The 19027-nt window shown below is 38.9% G+C and overlaps 3 protein-coding genes across 3 annotated transcripts in view; 2 read left to right on the top strand and 1 right to left on the bottom strand.

Moving 5' to 3' along the window:
* The window catches only part of LOC145465804 (coactosin-like protein), a 76983-nt gene that overhangs the window by 24271 nt on the left and 33685 nt on the right, over positions 1–19027 (top strand). The window lies entirely within an intron of this gene.
* Positions 30–9957, top strand: LOC145465799 (ribosome assembly protein METTL17, mitochondrial-like). The gene is made up of 17 exons (XM_081449558.1): positions 30–857; positions 1817–2000; positions 2182–2310; positions 2498–2786; positions 3382–3463; positions 4175–4248; positions 4482–4576; positions 4702–4775; positions 4975–5082; positions 6401–6469; positions 7147–7186; positions 7322–7386; positions 7725–7817; positions 8257–8341; positions 8746–8823; positions 9111–9150; positions 9653–9957. Exons 1-17 carry the CDS (start codon positions 768–770, stop codon positions 9771–9773), a joined length of 1716 nt encoding a protein of 571 aa, XP_081305684.1. The 5' UTR covers positions 30–767; the 3' UTR covers positions 9774–9957.
* On the bottom strand, positions 12095–18959 carry LOC145465795 (targeting protein for Xklp2 homolog). Its single transcript, XM_081449553.1, has 9 exons — positions 18791–18959; positions 18383–18710; positions 18133–18306; positions 16843–17155; positions 16182–16516; positions 15197–15362; positions 14377–14556; positions 13616–13759; positions 12095–12941 (listed from the first exon to the last, which is right to left on the bottom strand). The coding sequence occupies exons 1-9, from the start codon at positions 18891–18893 to the stop codon at positions 12537–12539; spliced, it is 2148 nt and encodes a 715-aa protein (XP_081305679.1). The 5' UTR covers positions 18894–18959; the 3' UTR covers positions 12095–12536.

A 19027-nucleotide genomic window follows, 5' to 3' on the forward strand; every position in this document is an offset into this window, starting at 1 on the left:
TGGCTTGAAGGAGTACAGGCCTGCCATTTCTAAGTTTTCTTTTGTATCTCTGTCCACCCAAGTCTCAGTCATTCATATGAAAATACATGTGATTAACCTGTCTAACTTGTGCATTCATTTTCATGCAAATTAAACTCATTTCCATTTGAAGAGTTTTGTGCAAGGAGTCATTTTGAAACTTTTCCTCTTGCCTTCCTAAACTTACAGAGAAGATTGATCACTCAATGTCAAGATGACGAATTTTCAATATATTTTGACAGTATAGTAAATGGTTACAGTATCTCTCTGACCCTGGCCTTCTGGTTTCAAATAAATTACAACTGAACCTCATGACCTTGGGGTGGTCGCCTGTGAAAAGGCTCCAGCCTGGGGGGTCTGCATGACAATGGCTGGAAGGACCGAGAAGAAACTGGCCGAGAGTGAGGTGGTCGAGGGGGGAATGGGGTGGGGGTTGTATCCTCTTCCCGCTTTCTCTTCACCCCATCCTCGATTAGAGAGCCTGTTCACAGGCTATCTGGGTGGGGAAAGGGGGTCCCTTGTGGCTTGATATATTCTAACTCATCACTGGCCTATCATTACCTTATGCCGACTGTGAGAAATTGTCAAAAGAAAAAAGAAAAATTGTCTACTTGGTAATTATTTATTTGATATTTTGCCCTGTTCGTTGTCAGTACTGGAAGTAGATTACGTTTTCTGTTACATGAAGTAGATTGTGTTTTCGTCCCAGTTTTCCCTCGGCCACCACAAGAGGGACACGGGAACAGAACATGAGTGGAAGAAATCTTTGTATTCGTGCGGTGGAACGGTGCAAATCTTGCTGGTTTCTTTTTAATCAGCGTCTCGTCACTCCAGGAAAGGTAGGATTTAACAACGTGTACGCTTTTCAGTGCATTTTCTTGTATTCTAGAGATGCTATGTCAGCTGTTATTGACCCATCATCGGCAGTGCGTCGTACATGCGTGCAATCTTTGTATGGTCAAACATGCATTTTGAGGCGTAATTTATTAGCGAGGATAAATATTGAGTCTGGAGGGATTAATCTTTTAACTGAGTACGTGTGCTGAGCTGAATATATAAACTTGTATGAATTGCATCGGTCAAAAAAATTGTATTCTACGTGACAAAGTGCCCTCCCGCTCTCCACCCTCCCACCCCCTCCCCCCCCCTCTGAAAAAGAAAAAAAAGAAAAGCGCAACCTTTTCCTGCTACTTTGATGAATAGTCACAACCAAGTTCTACATAAAAATCTAACCGGAAATAAAATAGCGTTACTAGTCTAGTGCTTGCCATGGGATACAGGTAGTTGAGGGGAGGGTATTCCCTCAAGTTATTTGTTGCCTTACACGCATGAAGCCACATCACATGAAACCATATCAGCTTTGGAGCAGTGCATAAGCTTGCCCAACTGCAATTGACGATGGCCACTGCCACAAGTACATTGAAATTTATATTTTTTATATAGTATCTCTTGTCACAATCACAGGGCAACTTATTTTTTTTTCTCTTGGGCAACACTCTCTGAATATTGAAATCATTTTGTACAATGTTTTCCTACAATTTTGTCTCAACATACTGTTATTATTTCATAATTAGCCAAACATGACATAATCATTCACATACACATTGATGTGACATGTAACCAGAACTCAACATGTATCCAGAAATATCCATGAGATTCATTCACAGAAGGTTTTTTGTTTTGACCCTTCCCCCACCCCAGTCCCTTTTATCAGTGTCCTTGGGTGTAGATATTTTCCTGAACGACACATACATGGATTTCTTTATAGAACTAGAAAAAAGTGTGCCCTCTTTTGTAGGTTCTGAGTTCCAATTTTAGTACCAGCCATCAAGAACCTTCCGACAACATTCACACAACAGAGAAGTATGGCTATGGGCAAAGTGGATTAGATCAACGTGACAAGGAAGCTGCCGGATTATTTTATCTCAGTACAGTGTATTTACCTGAACAGCTAGAGAAAAATCTTCAAAAATATCTCAAAAGTAAGGGGACTTGTTTATCATCAAATCATTTTTAATTAGTACATTCTGTTTATCAGTCGTTCAGTATGCTGATCTACAGCTGCTGTGGCCAAAGATTTCAAATTAAACAGGACTGTCAAAAGTAGCTAATGTTTATGTTGAAAAAATTGATTATTTGAAATCCTTGTTTATTTTTTTTTAGAATTCCTAAAGAAGGTAGTTGAAAGTGATGGAAGAAAACTTGCAAGGCACATTCGAAATAGAGGACGTCCAACAGAGCAAACATGGCAGAAATACAGAGAATCTAAAAGACAGAGAGATATACTGGCAGGTTTGTACTGTTTGTTTTGCAGCCCACATACCATAGTGTAAACCTCTTCCCCAGCATTCTGACTTCACCCCTCCCCTCTCAAATACTTTCCCTAACAAGTTCACGTTATTGATGTTGACCATTACAAACCTTGTGTTTTTTGCAAATTGCTATAATTGAACATTTGATGCTACACTGTCATTAACAGCAAGCCAAGTTAATCCTGATGACGTTTTAAAGTTGGAAAACCAGCGAGCAGAAAGTGTACTTGATGACAGTGGTGATGTAAGTGAGGACGAGGAATATGAAGATGATGAGCAAGCTGAATTGACAGAAACAGACAATGAGCAAGAAAATGGTGACAGTGGGGGTGCTGAAGAGGAAGAAAATGATACAGATATAAAAACGAAGGAGAGTGATGAAAACAGCACTCCTACTGGTAATAAAAAAGCAAAGGTGACACAAAAGCCAAAGGGCACTGAATATAAACTAATAAGGTAAGATCAGCTACTGACAGTAGTGTCAGTAATATTTCAAATATGTATCACCACCCAGGGAGCTAAAAGAAGGGTGCATAATGGAGACAGGGCATTTATTATATTTAAAAGCCCAAAGTACAAGGTGCATTTACACATCATATCACAAACCTACTAGCCTCAGCCTTTTGTATTTAGTTAGATATTGCAAGTCAGAGTTTGTATTACTCCTGGTTAGAGGAAAGTACATGTTCCACAAGAGTTATTATAAGTTCCTTGTCCAAGAACACAACAGTAACTTAGCAGCTCATGTGTAGCCATAGCCACCCTTCAGGAAAAAAGGTTTTCCTCGTGGGGTAAGTACACAGATCTACATTTAGGCTAAATGTTTACAAGTCAGACAGGTGCCTCAATCCAGAGTTCAGCATGCTAACTATTAGGCTACTGTGGCTTCCAGTTTATACCCACCCCTGTCACTATGTTATTCCATTTTTGTGTACTTATTACATGTATTTTATCATGTTGATTAGTTCAAAATTGTCTTAGGTAAATTTCCATGTTAATGAATAAGTAATGTTTCAGCTCTCAAGTCCTGTTGTGTTTATACTTGTCATAGATATGGTGAAAGAGAAGCTGCCGCTTATGCAGCAAGTCGCATACAAGCTAGTTATGCTGCGACACTCAGAGTGTTTCATGAAGTAAGTAAACTTGACACTTACTGATACAAATTGGTAAACTAGGCTCAAAAGACAATATTAGAAAGGCTTTTGGTTCAAATGGCTCTCATGTCTCCTCATTGTTATTTAAAGTGTCCATCGAAAAGTAATTGCCTGACAAACAATTAGCAAGGACAATTTCTTATTTTAAAGCAAATTGTTCCAGTTAGTACTATATGAAATGGAGACAAGAATGGAGATTTTTTTGTGTTGAGCAATGTGAACCATTTTGTTCGCCTTCTTTTGAAAGTGTAATTACCAAATTATTAATTAGTCATAATTATATTGTTTCAAAGTTGGTATACTTAATAGCATGCATGGTGAATATAATCATTCAACTAAAACATCCAAAATCTACTGTTGTTAATGGCAACAATAGTTATCATTAGGCAGTCAATAGAATAAGATTTTTGTTAATTATTGTAACATTAATTCTGAGAGCTTTAAAATGGTCAGTACACAAGTGAGTGGTACATGTATAATATGAAAATGCCTGCATTTCAAGAGAAAAAGTCTACATCGCTTGTTTAAGTTACCAATTAATAGAGATTGTCAGAGCTATTCAGTTCAACAACTGCTCAGAACTGAAAACTAATAATTTAAATGAAATTAAATAATGTACTTAACATTTAGTTACATTTAAATCTTTGTGAATGATTATGTGCTTGGTTTTTATATAATTTTATTTCATAGATAAGTCGTCGCGAACCAGACTTCAAACCAGAAAATCTTTTAGATTTTGGTTCTGGCTCTGGATCAGCAACATGGTATGATTTACTACATGACCTATACATGACCACTGTTTATCACTTCATTATTGTATGTCATGCAACATGTATCCTTTAATCGGCTCTCCTCGTGTCCCTCTGTGTTTTGTCAGACATGTATGGTCTTTTTTGATGCTGACTGATTCCTGTTTAGCAGTTACTTGTACTGTACACTGTATGTATACTGTATAACTTATGTGACTACTATAATGTGTATCCAAATCAACCTGCAGGGCAGCCCACGAGAAATGGGGAGATTCCATCAGGGAATATCAGTGTGTAGATGTGTCTCAAGACATGAATAATCTATCTGAATATCTCCTTAGAGGTACATTTCCTTTGTTTTCATATGCTTGGGATCTATAACTCTATAGGTGACTGTATGTTAGATGTAACTGTTGACATATTCACATATCCTGGTATGGTAGATTTGATTGTTATTTTATTATTCAGGTGGTGAGGGATTGAAGCATGCTCTCCATATTCCAAGAGTTTATTTCAAGAGATTTTTACCAGTTTCCAATATGGTAAGCACAGTTCTGGATAATTTTAAACCAGTCAAATGCAATGTCAGGGAGGGGTGGGTCCGTGACAAATTGACCTGCTCAACTTTATTTTCAACTTCAACTCAACCTCAACAAGCTCAACTTTACCAACTGCTTTGAACTTTTTTTTTTTAGATTTCAATTGAAAGATATTTTATTTTTGCTTATTTATTGTCAACAGATCACTTACAATGTTGTAGTGGCTTCCTATGCCCTCAGTGAAATACCAAAAGCATCCCTCAGACAAATGGCAGTACGAAGCTTATGGGGAAAAACAAGTGACTTCTTGGTGAGCCTAAACATTTACTTTTTTCTTCAAACTTAACGTTTGTACTTGTAATTTGTGAAGTGAAAAGAACGATAGTTTACAAAGAAATGCACCACGCCATTGCCAAACTCTAAGTCTCTAAATATAGTATTGTTGAAGCCTCATTTACCTCTTTCTGTCAGTTTGTTAACCAGGCTGGTAGTAGACTGTTCACATTTAGAAATAAAAACAAGTTGTTGCTGTGTAGCATTTTGAATTGAATTGCATTTGAACAAGTTAACAAAAAAGTGCTTATATGTGGTATTTTTACTGTTTGCAGCCTCTCTATTTTTCAACGCACATGAAAGAAAAAGCGAGCTTAGCGAGCGCCAAGCACGCAGGGGTGGGGTGGGATGGAATGCACACAGGGGTGGGGCGGGGCGAGTGAAGCGAGGCCCATCTGTGCGTTCAACGATCAAATAAACTACGAGAAAATAGAGAACTGTGAACAGCCAGTGAACAGAACTGTGAACAAAACTGTGGACAGAACTGTGAACAGAACTGTGAACAGAACTGTGAACAAAACTGTGAACAGAACTGTGAACAGAACTGTGAACAAAACTGTGAACAGAACTGTGAACAAAACTGTGAACAGAACTGTGAACAAAACTGTGAACGGAACTGTGATCAGAACTGTGAACAGAACTGTGAACAAAACTGTGAACAGAACTGTGAACAAAACTGTGAACAGAACTGTGAACAAAACTGTGAACAGAACTGTGAACAAAACTGTGAACAGAACTGTGAACAAAACTGTGAACAGAACTGTGAACAGAACTGTGAACAGAACTGTGAACAGAACTGTGAACAAAACTGTGAACAGAACTGTGAACAGAACTGTGAACAAAACTGTGAACAGAACTGTGAACAAAACTGTGAACAGAACTGTGAACAGAACTGTGAACAGAACTGTGAACAGAACTGTGAACAAAACTGTGAACAGAACTGTGAACAAAACTGTGAACAGAACTGTGAACAAAACTGTGAACAGAACTGTGAACAAAACTGTGAACAGAACTGTGAACAGAACTGTGAACAAAACTGTGAACAGAACTGTGAACAAAACTGTGAACAGAACTGTGAACAAAACTGTGAACGGAACTGTGATCAGAACTGTGAACAGGCGATGAGTGAATCTTTGCCCTCGTGCATTCTATCTCACAATTTGTACATTGATGAGCATCTTAATGGCAGATTTCCACTTTTATAAATCATTACTTGTCAGCTGAATATCGTGATGACCTTTGTGCTACATACAAGTTAATTTTGCGCGCTTTCTTCCCACCTTTGTTGATTACAGGTTATTATTGAGCATGGAAATTCTGAAGGGTTTGAAATTACATCTGAAGCCAGAACCTTGGTGCTGAAGGTAGAAAGAAAAAAGCTTCTTGCACACTCTGTCACTGCAGTTTTCCGGTTATAAGAGTATCATTTTTGGGGAAATATTTATTTTTCCGCGGAAAACACAGTAGTAAAATTAGTATGTGAATTAGAGCGGTTTTCAATTGAGTGCCGCAAAACCGAAAGCAAAGTAATTTCATCTCTAACCAAACGTAAAGGACACAAACGATCCAATGAACCAATCAGAACCTGAACTAAATACATGTAGCTGACTTGAAGCGTGGAAAAACACGTGCGAACGAGTCACAATAGAATGATTAATTTTGGTTGCACCTCCTGATTGGATGAAAAAGTGGCGCGAGTTTTTTTAAGCCAATAGTGTAGCGTACTTATGCACAACCAATTACTATTTGACACTCAAATGAATACCACTCTATACCTGAATTATAAGGGTTGTTTTAATTTGACAAACTGTAACAAAAATTGAAATTTTTCCTTTTCCTGAAAAATGAAAGAAAACCACTCAAAGGCAGTCTCTACAGCTTTCGAGAATCATAGTTTTGTTTTGGTTTTGCCTCTTGTTTACCAAATGACACACTTCTTGTTTACCAAATGACAGCCTTCATCACTACAACCTCCTTGTTTGTATTTAAATATGACATTACATTGTTTGACATTAAATATTTGAATGTCTTCGTAATACAGAGAGAGAACGGTGATTCAGTGGAGACGGAGACTTCAGCAGGTGAGCTTGGTTGAATGGTAAAGGAACAGAAAAGCACAAGATAGATAAAACGTAAACTGTAAGATGTATTAAAGGTAAATATGATAATAGTGTTTTTCAACGTACATAATCAACTGGATATGTTTTTTTTTCCAGGTGAAGAGTTCCAATACATTGACCCAGCTGATGAGGAAATGGATAATGGCTTTGTGTTTTCTCCAGTAAGTGTGACTGGTCACGTTTCCAGTGGAATCTCTTTCTTGAAGCAGAAAATTATCTTGACTTTGAATAAAGTATTTGACAAAAAGCGACATTTAACTGCTCAATTACGTTCATTTGAATGTTCACACGCTTTGGGTTCACCTACTTTTCCACTTACTTTTACTTGTATATGGCATAAAACTGACTCTGAGCGTAATAATCAATGGCATGTAAGTCCTTCCTGAAATGTCCAATAGAGTTTTTTGTCAGGACGTCACAGCACTAGTTCTTGGTCTTGGGTGACCCGAATAAGAACTAAAGCGAACCAACATTGTATGATTCGTCTCCTGTGTTTTAGTGTCCGCACGATGTGAAATGTGCAAGATCAGATGCCAAGACTAGAGATCACCCTTGTAACTTTGAACAAAGAGCACAGTTGGCATTTTGTCAGGTAAGTGAAACTGTTATCGAGGAAAATGACATCTACATGGAATACAAATTTCCAACCCTATTTCACTGTGGGAAAACGCTGGTAACTACATGATGGCAAAACATGTTTCAACAGAATCTTCTGTCATCTTCAGTTTAAATAATAATAATAAAAAAAACTCAGTTCTATAAAAAATAACAGTATTTTTGAAAAGCTCTCTGTTAACCTTAACAACATTGATACACATGGAATCGATGACCTAGCGACAACGCAATTCTTCGCCTTGAGTTTAGCAAATCACGAGTATCACCAGTAACAGCAGCAACAACGCGCCAAAGTTATCGAGTGCGAGAAAAAAAAAAGGAAATACTACTAACTGGCTTGTGTAAATTTTCTGACCGTCTGATAGTGAGAAAAGCTCGGCGAAAACTTCTCTTTGTATTTGATATTTTTATAACAGAAAAACAGCAGATTAAAGAAGAGGGGATTTCATACCGAGAGGTTTTCTTATATCGTGCTCAGAAAAGGCGCCAGAGGTGCAGAAGGTGAGTTTGATCAAGAGGAGAAAAGGGGAAGGAGGGTTGGGGGGGGGGGGGGGGGTGAGGGGCTAGGGAAGTGTGAAGGGACAATGGAAATGTGTAGGAGGAGAGGGAAGTGAAAAGGATGAATGGGCGATCATGGGATGAAAAAGTGGAGGAGAGAATAGTGGAGCGGGGAGAGAAATATGAAGGAAGATTCAAGTGTGGTGAGGAAAGGGAAGTGTGGGTGGACAAGGGAACTTTTCTAGGGGGAAAGATGTGAAAGGGGAAGTAAAATATCCAGAGTTCAGCAAGAAGCAGAAAGCGTGTTGTTTCACTTCTCAGTGTTGACTGCTCAACAAACAATACACGAGGAGCGATATTGCCTGTCATGACATTTTGATCATCTAGATTTCTTTATTATTTCCCAGAGAAGCCATGGCCTCGGGTTCTGGAACCGATGAAGAAAAGAAGACGACACGTGATTTGTAAACTTTGCTGTAGCTCGGGTAAGTTAGAAACAACCGGCCACTTCCGGTAGTTGTGTGACCCTGCACTTTTAAAGGTGCAACAGGATGTGTTACCATAGCAGCAACAGCTGAAGTTGCTCGTGCTATTTTTGATTGGGCTGTAAAAATCGAAAAATTGTTCCGTTCTCAACGCGATTTTTGGGAACGCTGCAATTTCTACCTTGCCATCTGCAATCCCCTTCATATTTCTGTTAATGGTTACACTTCGCTCCGCCTTATTTTCTTAAGAGAGAGGAAGAACTACTTTATAATATCTCCTTTTTCAGGTGACTTAAAACAGAAAATTTTCACTAGGAAGAAAGATAGGTATGCGGTTTTGTTTGTCATAATTTACCACAAATATCTGTCTTTTACTCTCACGCACCAAGTCTCTAGTTTAATAACAACCGTTCCCTAATATCCGTGCTCCCTAATGAAGCTGAGCAACTTGGCAGTGTGGCTTCGTGCGTTTGATACCGAGGGCTTGTCAAAAGCCGAGTGAGTAAGAGAAAATGTCAAGAGTCGAACAAAAATTTAGGATATTTTGTTTATTAGTTCGTGTATTATGTGATCTTCTGGGTTAGGGTAGTTCTGAAAAGTATCAGTATTAGTATGGGTTCTCCCAAGCTGCATGGTTTGACACTTAAATAAAGTTTTATCATCAAGTTTTTTAATTTTTGTTTTTAAAGAGTTGCTATTGGTGACTGACCTTTCGTCGACCTTCGTCAACCTGAGCGGAAGTGATCTTCAGAGTGATAGTTCGTCTGTTGTTGTTAAATACCAGTAAATACCTGTTTCTTGTTTAAAACATACCTTGTCTTTCTTTCAGTGACATTTACAAGTGTGCTCGACACTTAACAAAGTGGGGTGATTTACTGCCAGACCCAGAGCACAGAGAAAGGCCAGTTAAAAGCAGAGTGACTCGCCCGGCAAAATCTGCTAGTCCTTAGCTGTGCAATGAAGGATGTTAAAGAAGTCTGTCAAGGAAGGCTAAATACAGTTGTGAACGAGGTGTGGAAATCGGGGGAAATTTATTAAGTTCGAGGAAGGAACATGTAAATGTTTAAATGAAAGTGCGAAAAGTTTATTCAAATCTGTGTTTCTTTGTCAGTTAGTCCAAAGTAAATCACCAATAAAATGACGAATGTGCGATCGAGTTTGTCTCGTTCCCAGGCTTCGCAATTTCTGAAGGTCCTTACTTCAACAGGAGCATGGAGGGTTACATCTAAGCGCCCTGACAAGTCATGTTGTTAGCCTTTTTATCGACCTTCATGTCATATGTCGGAATTTAACCCAACAGGTTCTCCCTGGGTGTGCAACAGTAACAGTTTCATGCTATTAGGACTAGAGATTTCAACAAATGTTGAACTGCGCAAAAAGCTCAATATTCGAGTCCGAAATTGCCCGAATAAGAACCGGAGAACACCGCGCAAACCGAAATATTCCGATGTATTCAAAGACCCTCACTCGAAATAAACCTGGAATATTCTATTTACAATGCAACTTGAATACGTTACGTCGACTTTACACTCTTGAATGGTTAGTCAATAAATTTATCAGTGAAAGAGGGAGAGGGTAACATTTTTGCGTGCGCGCGCCGACCTGTCCGGCAAACAGGTTTGCTACTGTACAAGTAACAATCTCGTTCCCAGAGTCTTCGTTCCCCTTAGTTGACCAGCGGTCGGAAAACGAGAGCCCTGGGAGCAATCATTTCAGGCATGCGCCATAGATGCAGACTGCGCAGTGAAACCGGATGGGCAGAATCACCAGGATTCGGTTATTTCAAAATGGTTGCTCCCAGAGCTCTCGTTATCCGACCGACTCAGGGAACGAGATTGTACAAGTAACTGTATTATTCCAGAAAAACATGGTTTCTAGGAAGAGCAAATTACTACGATTAATCAATAGCCATGTGCTCTACTTTCCCGCCGAGAAGGAAAATCATTTTCATTAGAAACTTATACTACGGTTATCAGTTAAGAAAGGCACGACGGAGCTTTGGTGACAGTTTTGGACCTACAATTTCGGTGTTGCCACGGGTAACTTCCCTCGTTTCGAATGTTACCAATATCGTCGCCTGGGTTGCAATTTCCCACGTTTTGCTGCCAATGACGTCAAATGCCGACAAGGGAGCCAGTTGCGCATCACGCAAGGCATGGTTTAAGTGCCACGCGCGCGCTGGGTTGACATCACGCAATCAACTACGCTACCAAGTACACGACTAAATTGAAAGCAAAATTTTCCTACTGTGACCAAATCAAGTTTAATGAACCTGTACTTAAACCAGGAACACCAGGACAGCAGCATATCGCTAACCACTAACTGTTAACGTCTTCCAGCTGAAAAAACTATCTGTTATCTGTCGAAAATTATACTGAAATCCAACTGTAAACATGTACCTGCAGATGGCGTAGTGCGCGCGCAAAACAAGTGCGAGATACGCAAATGTTTTACTGGGGAGGTGACAGGAAAAAATGTAACAGGCACCGTAAAAAGTTTAAAAAAGGATCAATAACTTTAAAAAACGCGTGGTTACCCCTATATTTTATGTTATGAAATGGAAGTGGCAAGCCTATTCAGCAGGTGAATAGTTTCTGGTTGTGAGCAAAAGATATTTAGACTGTATTTTAGCTGAAACAGAGGAAGGCTGTCAGAGACGCTAAAAGTGCTGTTGCAACGATTTTGTTATTAAAAACATACCAAAAATGGTTTTTGTTACCATTTACCATGTAGTTTTCAGATCTTTATAAACGTGTTTGCTTGTCTGTATGTAAAGGCGAATTCTAAAGAAAGCTGTGAATAAATATCCTCTCCTATTTTCAGAAAAATGCTGATGTCAGCATTTTTATTGAGATTAAAGGCTAATTATCTCGAAAAAAATGCGTGGCTACCCTCTTTTTTCTTTGTGGATTGCGATAGCCATTGCAAAGATCTACTTTTTCCGCAAGGTCTTAACCTGGCGCAAAAACCTTTGTATTTAGTAGGCACCGTCCTTAAACCTGGTCACCAAACGTTCGTCACACCTTGGTTACTCAAAAATTGAAGTTCATTTAAGAACCGTTGTAGCGGGTTTATGAAGGTAGAAAGGCAAAGGAGAGAGAGCCTGGGAACGAAGTTAGCGATGCTGTCGTTTTGCACACCGTCATTTCCCAGCTCTGAAAAACCGTCAAATCATGTCAAGACCCTTCTCTGCGAAAGTATTAAATTTTCTAATTTGAACTGATACCAGTGTGGACTTCCCTTGTTTGTCTTAACTCATTAACTCAGGAACCCAACTAAATTTTACTTTAATTCAAGCCCAATAAATTGCAAGACACCAGAGGTTGAGCAAACTGCAGAATTTACTCTCCAAAACTCAAACTTACAAGTACAGGTAAATTGAATAACAAGGTATGTATGAAGGATTAAGAATTAAAATATCCGTCTGCCTAGTATCAAAAGTTAACGGAACAAATGAATTTTTTACCTCCCTAACTAAGTAACATTACACATAGCAATAAAAACTAACACGTTTTTAGTTTCTTTTTACAAAAAGAAGCAATATTTTACAAGGTACTTTAGCAAAAACCGTTGAAGAAATAGCAGTGTACTCAGGGGATGGTAACTTTTCAAATGGCACCACGGTTTTTAGTACCACTTCCTTCTCAAAGCACGATTGCAAGTACAATAAAGAAAAACTTGACGTTCACCCTAATTAAATAGATAAACAGTATTCACACTCGTAATTTTCTTCTTTTTTTCGACTGCCATTCTGGTGAACGTGGATCTGTAAGTTCTTTTTCGCTCTGTTTAATTTCCAACGTGCGATATTTGCGTATGGGATTTGGTTTGTGTACAAGTTGTTTCCTAAGGTTCTTAATATAAATCTTTTCCTCTTCTTCTCGCTCTTTTTCCAACTGCCTTCTTGCCTCCTCTTCTTCAAGCTCTCTCTCAGTCTTGTGCATCTCGTACACTTCTCTCTCTTTGGCGCGCTTGTCGCAATTCATGGAGAATTCTTCGATTTTCGTGCTGGGTTTTGCTATGGACTTGTCAGGGACGAATGGCGCGTTATACAAGACATTGGTGGGTCTGGCTTTGAATGCCCTTTTCATTCTTTCCTGCTGAATCTCCTGCTGAAGCTAAAACAGAAAAAAACTTATCCTTAGTTCAACATTACAATGTTGGTAAATTTTTTAAATAAAAACTCGAGTCTTCTATCAACGTTGCAGGCCCCCTTACACACTATGCCGGAGAAATTTGAAAACGCAATTTTATTTATTTCAACGGTTAAGCCTACAGGCCACACTAATCCGTCACGAAAACGGAGCTTTTCGAAAACGCTCTTCAATACGGAGGAATTTGAAAACGCCGGCTTTACGTTTTAGTGTGGAAGGAAAACATTTTGAAAACGGAACTTTTCAAAAACGTGACATTACGATAATCACGGGATTTCTCTGACCGAGTTTTCCTCAAACACAAATCCAAAATGACCGGAGATTGTTGCGTTTTTAATTTTTCGAAAATCTCGATGTAACTGCCCGAAGAGTTTCAGATTCGTTTCGTTCAACAAGAAAATCTTACGGAAACTCGTGAAGTCAGAAAAGCTAGAAAACATAAACTTAGGTGGTCAACGAGACGAAAAGTTATCGTCCTTATAGGTCCGCAATGCATACATGCATGTATTTGAGTTGTCGCGGCATAATGTGAAGGGGTCACATAGTATTTGACTGAAACTTTTCTACTAATTAAGCAATTAAGATGCAAGCTGATCGAGTACCCTTTGTGTAACAGTCTTGTACTGTCTCAAGCATACCTGCTGTCCCCATTTTTCTGCCTTCACAGCTCCACGGTTGTCTGTTGACAAATTAAAAGGTGCTGGCTCTGTGAGGCGTTTTGACGATGAAGGAAGAGCAGGTGGAGTGAAACTGGGCAGCGGCTGAGCATGGAACTCGTGTGCCTGTCATAGGGAAAAATGCAATCGTAACTCGGACAAATATCAAATATTTGAGTTGGATATCATAAGGAGTAGAAGTGTTAGAACTGCTCCCCCCTTAAATGAAGTCCCTTACAGGAATATCCCCCCTACCATAAGCAGTACATGTAGCTATTTATTTATTTATTTATTTGTTTATCCCGAGTCCAATGTGGTACACAATTCCATCATGCCTCCACCACTGACTTTTACAGTGTTCAGCAAACAGTTTTTAAGTGAACAGAAGTGAGCACAATGTAGTGAACTGAATGATCAGCAGGTCTGAGAGATTGTTTGTTCACATGTCTCTCATTTGTCCTCCCGACAAATGTGAGCCAATGAGACTGATCAAAAGAAAAGTAGCCAATTTGTGCTCCTTCTGAAGAAAATTGTCATTCCAAATCGGCAACAATGGAAAGGTTAAAGTATCACACAGATCTTTCAGTTGGAACAGGATTCATCTTACCAGCTGGCCTACATTGTACAAAACTTATCTAATCAGGCAATAAGCTTTTATCAACTTCCCTTTATCTTCAGTGTAATCATCAGTGCAGTCAAGAGATCAGTTTTGAAGCTGTCAATTCTACGCGAAACTGGCTTACCTTCTTTTCTTCCTCTAAGACAGTTTTAATTTTCTCTTCTTTCTTTTGTTTCAGTTCCTTGTCACGGTGTTCAAATGAGAATGGCTGTGAATGGGTGCTGTTGTGTGGCAGTTCAGGTTTAAACACATTGCTAAAGTCAGGAAGAGGTTGAGCCTTGATTTGTCGAGGATGATTTTCCCCCTGTAGATATTATTAATAAATGTAGATATGAAAAAAATACTAAAATCTAAGAAGATGTAAGATTGCAGAAGTAACACTGTATTTTCATTTTTCATCCACAAGGGAGACCTTTATCTAAGAGGAATGAAGATCAAAGAGGGTGCCCTGTACTTTCATTTTTCTTTAACGGAAAAATGTTTCACCCACAATGGAGACCTTTACTGTTGAAATTCTGTAATGTAATGTAACAGCTAATTATTTGTGTTACAAAATTATCTAGAAAAAAACTTAACATGGCAGATGGATCATGTGTACAAAAGGCATCTGCAGTCAAGAGTCACTCGATGCATATTCATGAGTTGGTTGACACTCTGCCAACTATCGACCAACCGTCAATCAAAATGTTGATCAAGTATCAAGTGTCGAGCAGGATGTCAGTGGAGGGTATTGATCGACACTTGACTGTGGATGCCTTTAGTACACATGATCCTGACAGGTAATTACAAGAAAACCACAAGGGATCAGTTTGGTTAGTGCTGAAACCAGTTCTTAAAGATCATTGGGTCTGGCAAAAGCACAATCTGACTAATCAATTTCAGTTATGGGCTACAGAACCTGCTTAGTTGTGTAATAAAAACTTAAAGTGGTATTTACTACAAACCTCATTGAGTGCTGGTTCTTTGGTCTTATGCACCTCAGCTCGTTGTTCAGTATTAAAATTAAAGGGTTCTACTTCAGTGAGTGGCTTCTTAGGTTCCATATACACTCCCAATGTTCCATTGCACTCAAATATTTTGCGATTCAGTTCAGTTGCCTTGAACTTGTAACTGTTCAGAGAAAAAAGGCAATTAGACGGAGGATTGATAATAATGGAATAAAAAACTTCACTGTCAACTTCAGTGCTAAATTAATGGGAGACAGCATGTCTATTACAACATACTGTAAAATTCCACTTTAAAGCCCTGGGCTTATATAACTTCATAAGAGTTTTAGGTGGGTTTATAAATGGGGTAGGGGGCTTATATCTGGGGGGGAGGGGGGGAGGGAGGTCCGAATAAGTGGAATATAAAAAAATGCTTCAGAACAATGAGATAAAACATACCTGAGAAATGTAGTAAAGCTAACAAACCATGACAATTAGAGCTATTACCTATAACTTTTGATCAAAAATTTTGATGTTGGTAAAGGAATGCAAAAGGAACATACTTATACATTAGATATCTTTGTTAGCAAATAGAAGGACTTATATCCAGGGGGGATTTTAGTAGCCTGATTACAGGCACTTGGTCATTGCATAGTGTTGCTTTCACTCCCTGCCTTCTTTACTGTTCCCACCAATCGTGAACCTAGAACCTGAAAACTACAACACAACTTCTTCATAACAAACTTCAGCTGTCTTGATTGTGAAAATAAATATTACAGTTAGACCCCTACAACAATGTGCATGTAATTAAAATTCCCCGTTCAAATTCCCCATTTTTTTTTGTCATTCGAACTTAAAACTATGTTCCCTCGACCCTGGAATTGCCCTTCAGTCATTTACGATTGGCTTTCTCAAACTCACAATTTAGAACTATTTTTTATTTTGCTTGAGAGTTTGAAACAGCGAGGTTCAACTGCAGTTTTTGCATTGAGTGTCAAGCTACCTCTTCATCTCTGCTTCTTGTTGCTTCTCCTGTTCTTCTTTACTCATGCAATCAGAAGGAAGAGGTCTTGTTCTCTGTTTTGCCTTCAAGTTTGGTGTCTTTGGAGCTGTTAGCTTCTGAGAAGTCTGCTCCATACTGGCAGGAGGGCCTGGGTTCTGTTCCTGCACAGGTTTGATGCGGAAGCGCTCAGGAGTCTTCTTCTGCCACTGGTAGACTTTCTGAGCCATGGATTGGTATTGCCCACAGAGGTTGTCATCGTTGTCAGGTTCTTTTCGTTTTTTGGATTCTGTCATCTTAAATGGCACTGGTACAGTGGGTTTTCTATTCTTGAAAGTCTGATGGAATCAAATATGTCATGGCTTTTATTATAAGGCAGTTTTAAGCATTTACCTCATAAGAAAAATGTAGGTTGTTCTCTTACACAGAATCAAAATCATAACAAAGAGATTATTGTTAGCATTGCTGGCAACCAAGTTCTAATTTATAGTGATTTCTTACAGGAGATGACAACTCCTACAGTGCACAAATTGTTCGACTTGCAAAATCAATAACACATCATTGGTATACACTAGGAATGGAAGCATCTGGTTGCAAGTTTCAAGCTTGATGTGTTCTCTGTAAGGAAAGAAAATATTTACTGCTACATTCATTTATCACTTACTGGTGAAGGAGGATGTTGCCTTAGTGTACCAACAAAGCTCTTTCCATTTTCTGCGGCACTTGCATGAGTGTTATGTGCACTGGGGCCAAGCCTGTCATCTGTTGCAAAATGGAATTCTTGTGGGCGAGTTAGGTTGTCAACAGCTGACCTACAAGGCATGTATGTTTGCCCAGCTAGGGCTTTTTTCATGGAAATTTTGTTCTGTTGTAGTTTCTCCATGGTTTCTTTTTGTTTCTGTGCAATAACCTGAAGCTCATTCTCCTCTTTGGTTTTCTGTACTTGGCTTGCGGCTATCTTAGATTGAGGAGCTCTCCTGGAAATTGAAGGCAAGGAAAAATATGTGGTCAGATCATTTCACTGTATAGTCAGATAAATCCACTTACATAAACAGTTGGCTAATAAAATATTTGAGTTTGTTGATATATTGTTTCACTAGTGCAGTTCAAGTGTAAGTTCTTAGTGCTGCTCACATAATCAATCAGAATGATGATAGGTTTACAGGATTGATAGAGTATACATTATGTACACTGCATGTTGATTTGACTGTAAACATGACCTAACACTGTTCACACTATCAATCAAGGCGACAAACTGCTTAGGTGATAGATCAAGTCTATGACGTTTATATACCTGATCAAAATCGGAGGTGGTGGGGTATTTCATTGGTCTTTATATTAAACAATTAGATGATGAGCTTGAGATTTCCATCACATGATAGTTGTCTTGGGCTGTGCTCTCATCAACTGTCATGCATAGAAATCAAGGGCGAATAATCTAATTGTTTTAGTATAAATGTACTAGTCGTTCAAAACGTATCTAAATCCACTTCACAGACACTATGGAAACCCCAAGAAGCGGCAGCATTTTGTCAACAAGGGTACTGCTACGCTTCTCACTATCTATCACAGAATAGATAGCGAGTAGCGTTAAGCCAATTAGAGAACGGCATTCACAATAGAACACTAGTAGATTTATACTAAAAAAACATAGAACATTACATTGACACTTGGAGATAAGAACTTTCTTTTCTTGTGTCAAAAATGTTTCACTCATGACACATTTTTCAATTCTTGAAGAGGAATTTTGTATCTCCACGTGGCCATGTACTCTGTAATACCCTCTAAAAAACCATCCTTTGAATAACTGTTACATGATGGTATACAAGCAAAAACCAAAAGTACTACTCAAAACGGCTGAAAATGCACTGCATTTTTAGACTTAACATTTATCTTTTGCCAAATATTCTCAGGCATACTGAGTAGTACCACTACAACAATGAGATAACTTTACCTCATAAATGTTGGCGTGTTAGGAACAGTGAGTGTCAACGGCGCTTTTATTTTAGGGGCCTTCCTAGCAACAGGATGACCATCAGATGAATTGGACACGGTAGATGCAGTTGAGCAGGTAGACAAAGTTCGCAGCCGAGCTGATCTTCGTTCAGGTTCCTTCTTCTCACGTTTCCTAGCAAAAGCAGGCAAGCTAGTTAATGAAGTAATTCTTTGATTTGTTATTTAGCGCAAAAACCTAAACAGCTAACCTCTTAATTCGGGGTTGTGAAGTTGAAGGGGCCGTGTTTTCCTTGGTTTCTTTGTTAACACTGGTCGTTGTTTTTGCCACCCAGTCTGACCAAGAAGTAACGATGTTTTTCGGAACTTGCTTTTGAGGAGAATCCTTTGCTGATTCTACATTTGCTTGCGGATGTTCGGGTTCTTGTTCAGTCTGTGGAGACGATTTCTGATTGTCCTCTTTCGGGATTTCGTGGAGTTCGGACGCCATGTTGTTGACTGTGTCAGTGGGTTCGTTTGATTCCTGATCACTTGGTTCTTCTTCAATGAAAACGCCGCCTTCGTCAGCTCCTTTCTCATCTTTAAACAGAGAAGATTTGTTAAGTCTTACGTTAAAAAGAACTCCACCGCGAAGAAATCACATCGAAGCAACAACTTACCAAACCACTTGTCTGCTTCAGGGTCTAGTTGCTCGGCGCCCTTCAAGAAATCCACAAACATAGGCGCATCGTACTCATAACTTGGATCAACAAATGCATCCATTCTCGTAAACTAAAACTTCTAAATGTCCTGGAAACAGTCTTAGTTACTCTCAGTAACGAAACAAAAAGGAAACATATAACTCTAGAAAATAGCACGGATTCGGACAAGAACGCTCGCTTGTTTGATCGTTAGAT

This window comes from Orbicella franksi, chromosome 13 (assembly GCF_964199315.1).
Source record: "Orbicella franksi chromosome 13, jaOrbFran1.1, whole genome shotgun sequence".
In the NCBI taxonomy this organism is placed as follows: Eukaryota; Metazoa; Cnidaria; class Anthozoa; order Scleractinia; family Merulinidae; genus Orbicella; species Orbicella franksi.

Bases quoted from the DNA above. Each gene is read 5' to 3' on its own strand.
- LOC145465799 (XM_081449558.1), top strand. From the start codon at position 768: ATGAGTGGAAGAAATCTTTGTATTCGTGCGGTGGAACGGTGCAAATCT. The intron at 5,083-6,400 runs GTGAGCCTAAAC...TGTTGATTACAG, and splicing joins GAAAAACAAGTGACTTCTTG to GTTATTATTGAGCATGGAAA. The intron at 7,818-8,256 runs GTAAGTGAAACT...TTTTTATAACAG, and splicing joins CACAGTTGGCATTTTGTCAG to AAAAACAGCAGATTAAAGAA.
- LOC145465795 (XM_081449553.1), bottom strand. From the start codon at position 18,893: ATGGATGCATTTGTTGATCCAAGTTATGAGTACGATGCGCCTATGTTT. The intron at 17,156-18,132 runs GTAAAGTTATCT...TTCAATTTCCAG, and splicing joins AACACGCCAACATTTATGAG to GAGAGCTCCTCAATCTAAGA. The intron at 15,363-16,181 runs GTAGCTTGACAC...TTCTCTGAACAG, and splicing joins CAAGAAGCAGAGATGAAGAG to TTACAAGTTCAAGGCAACTG.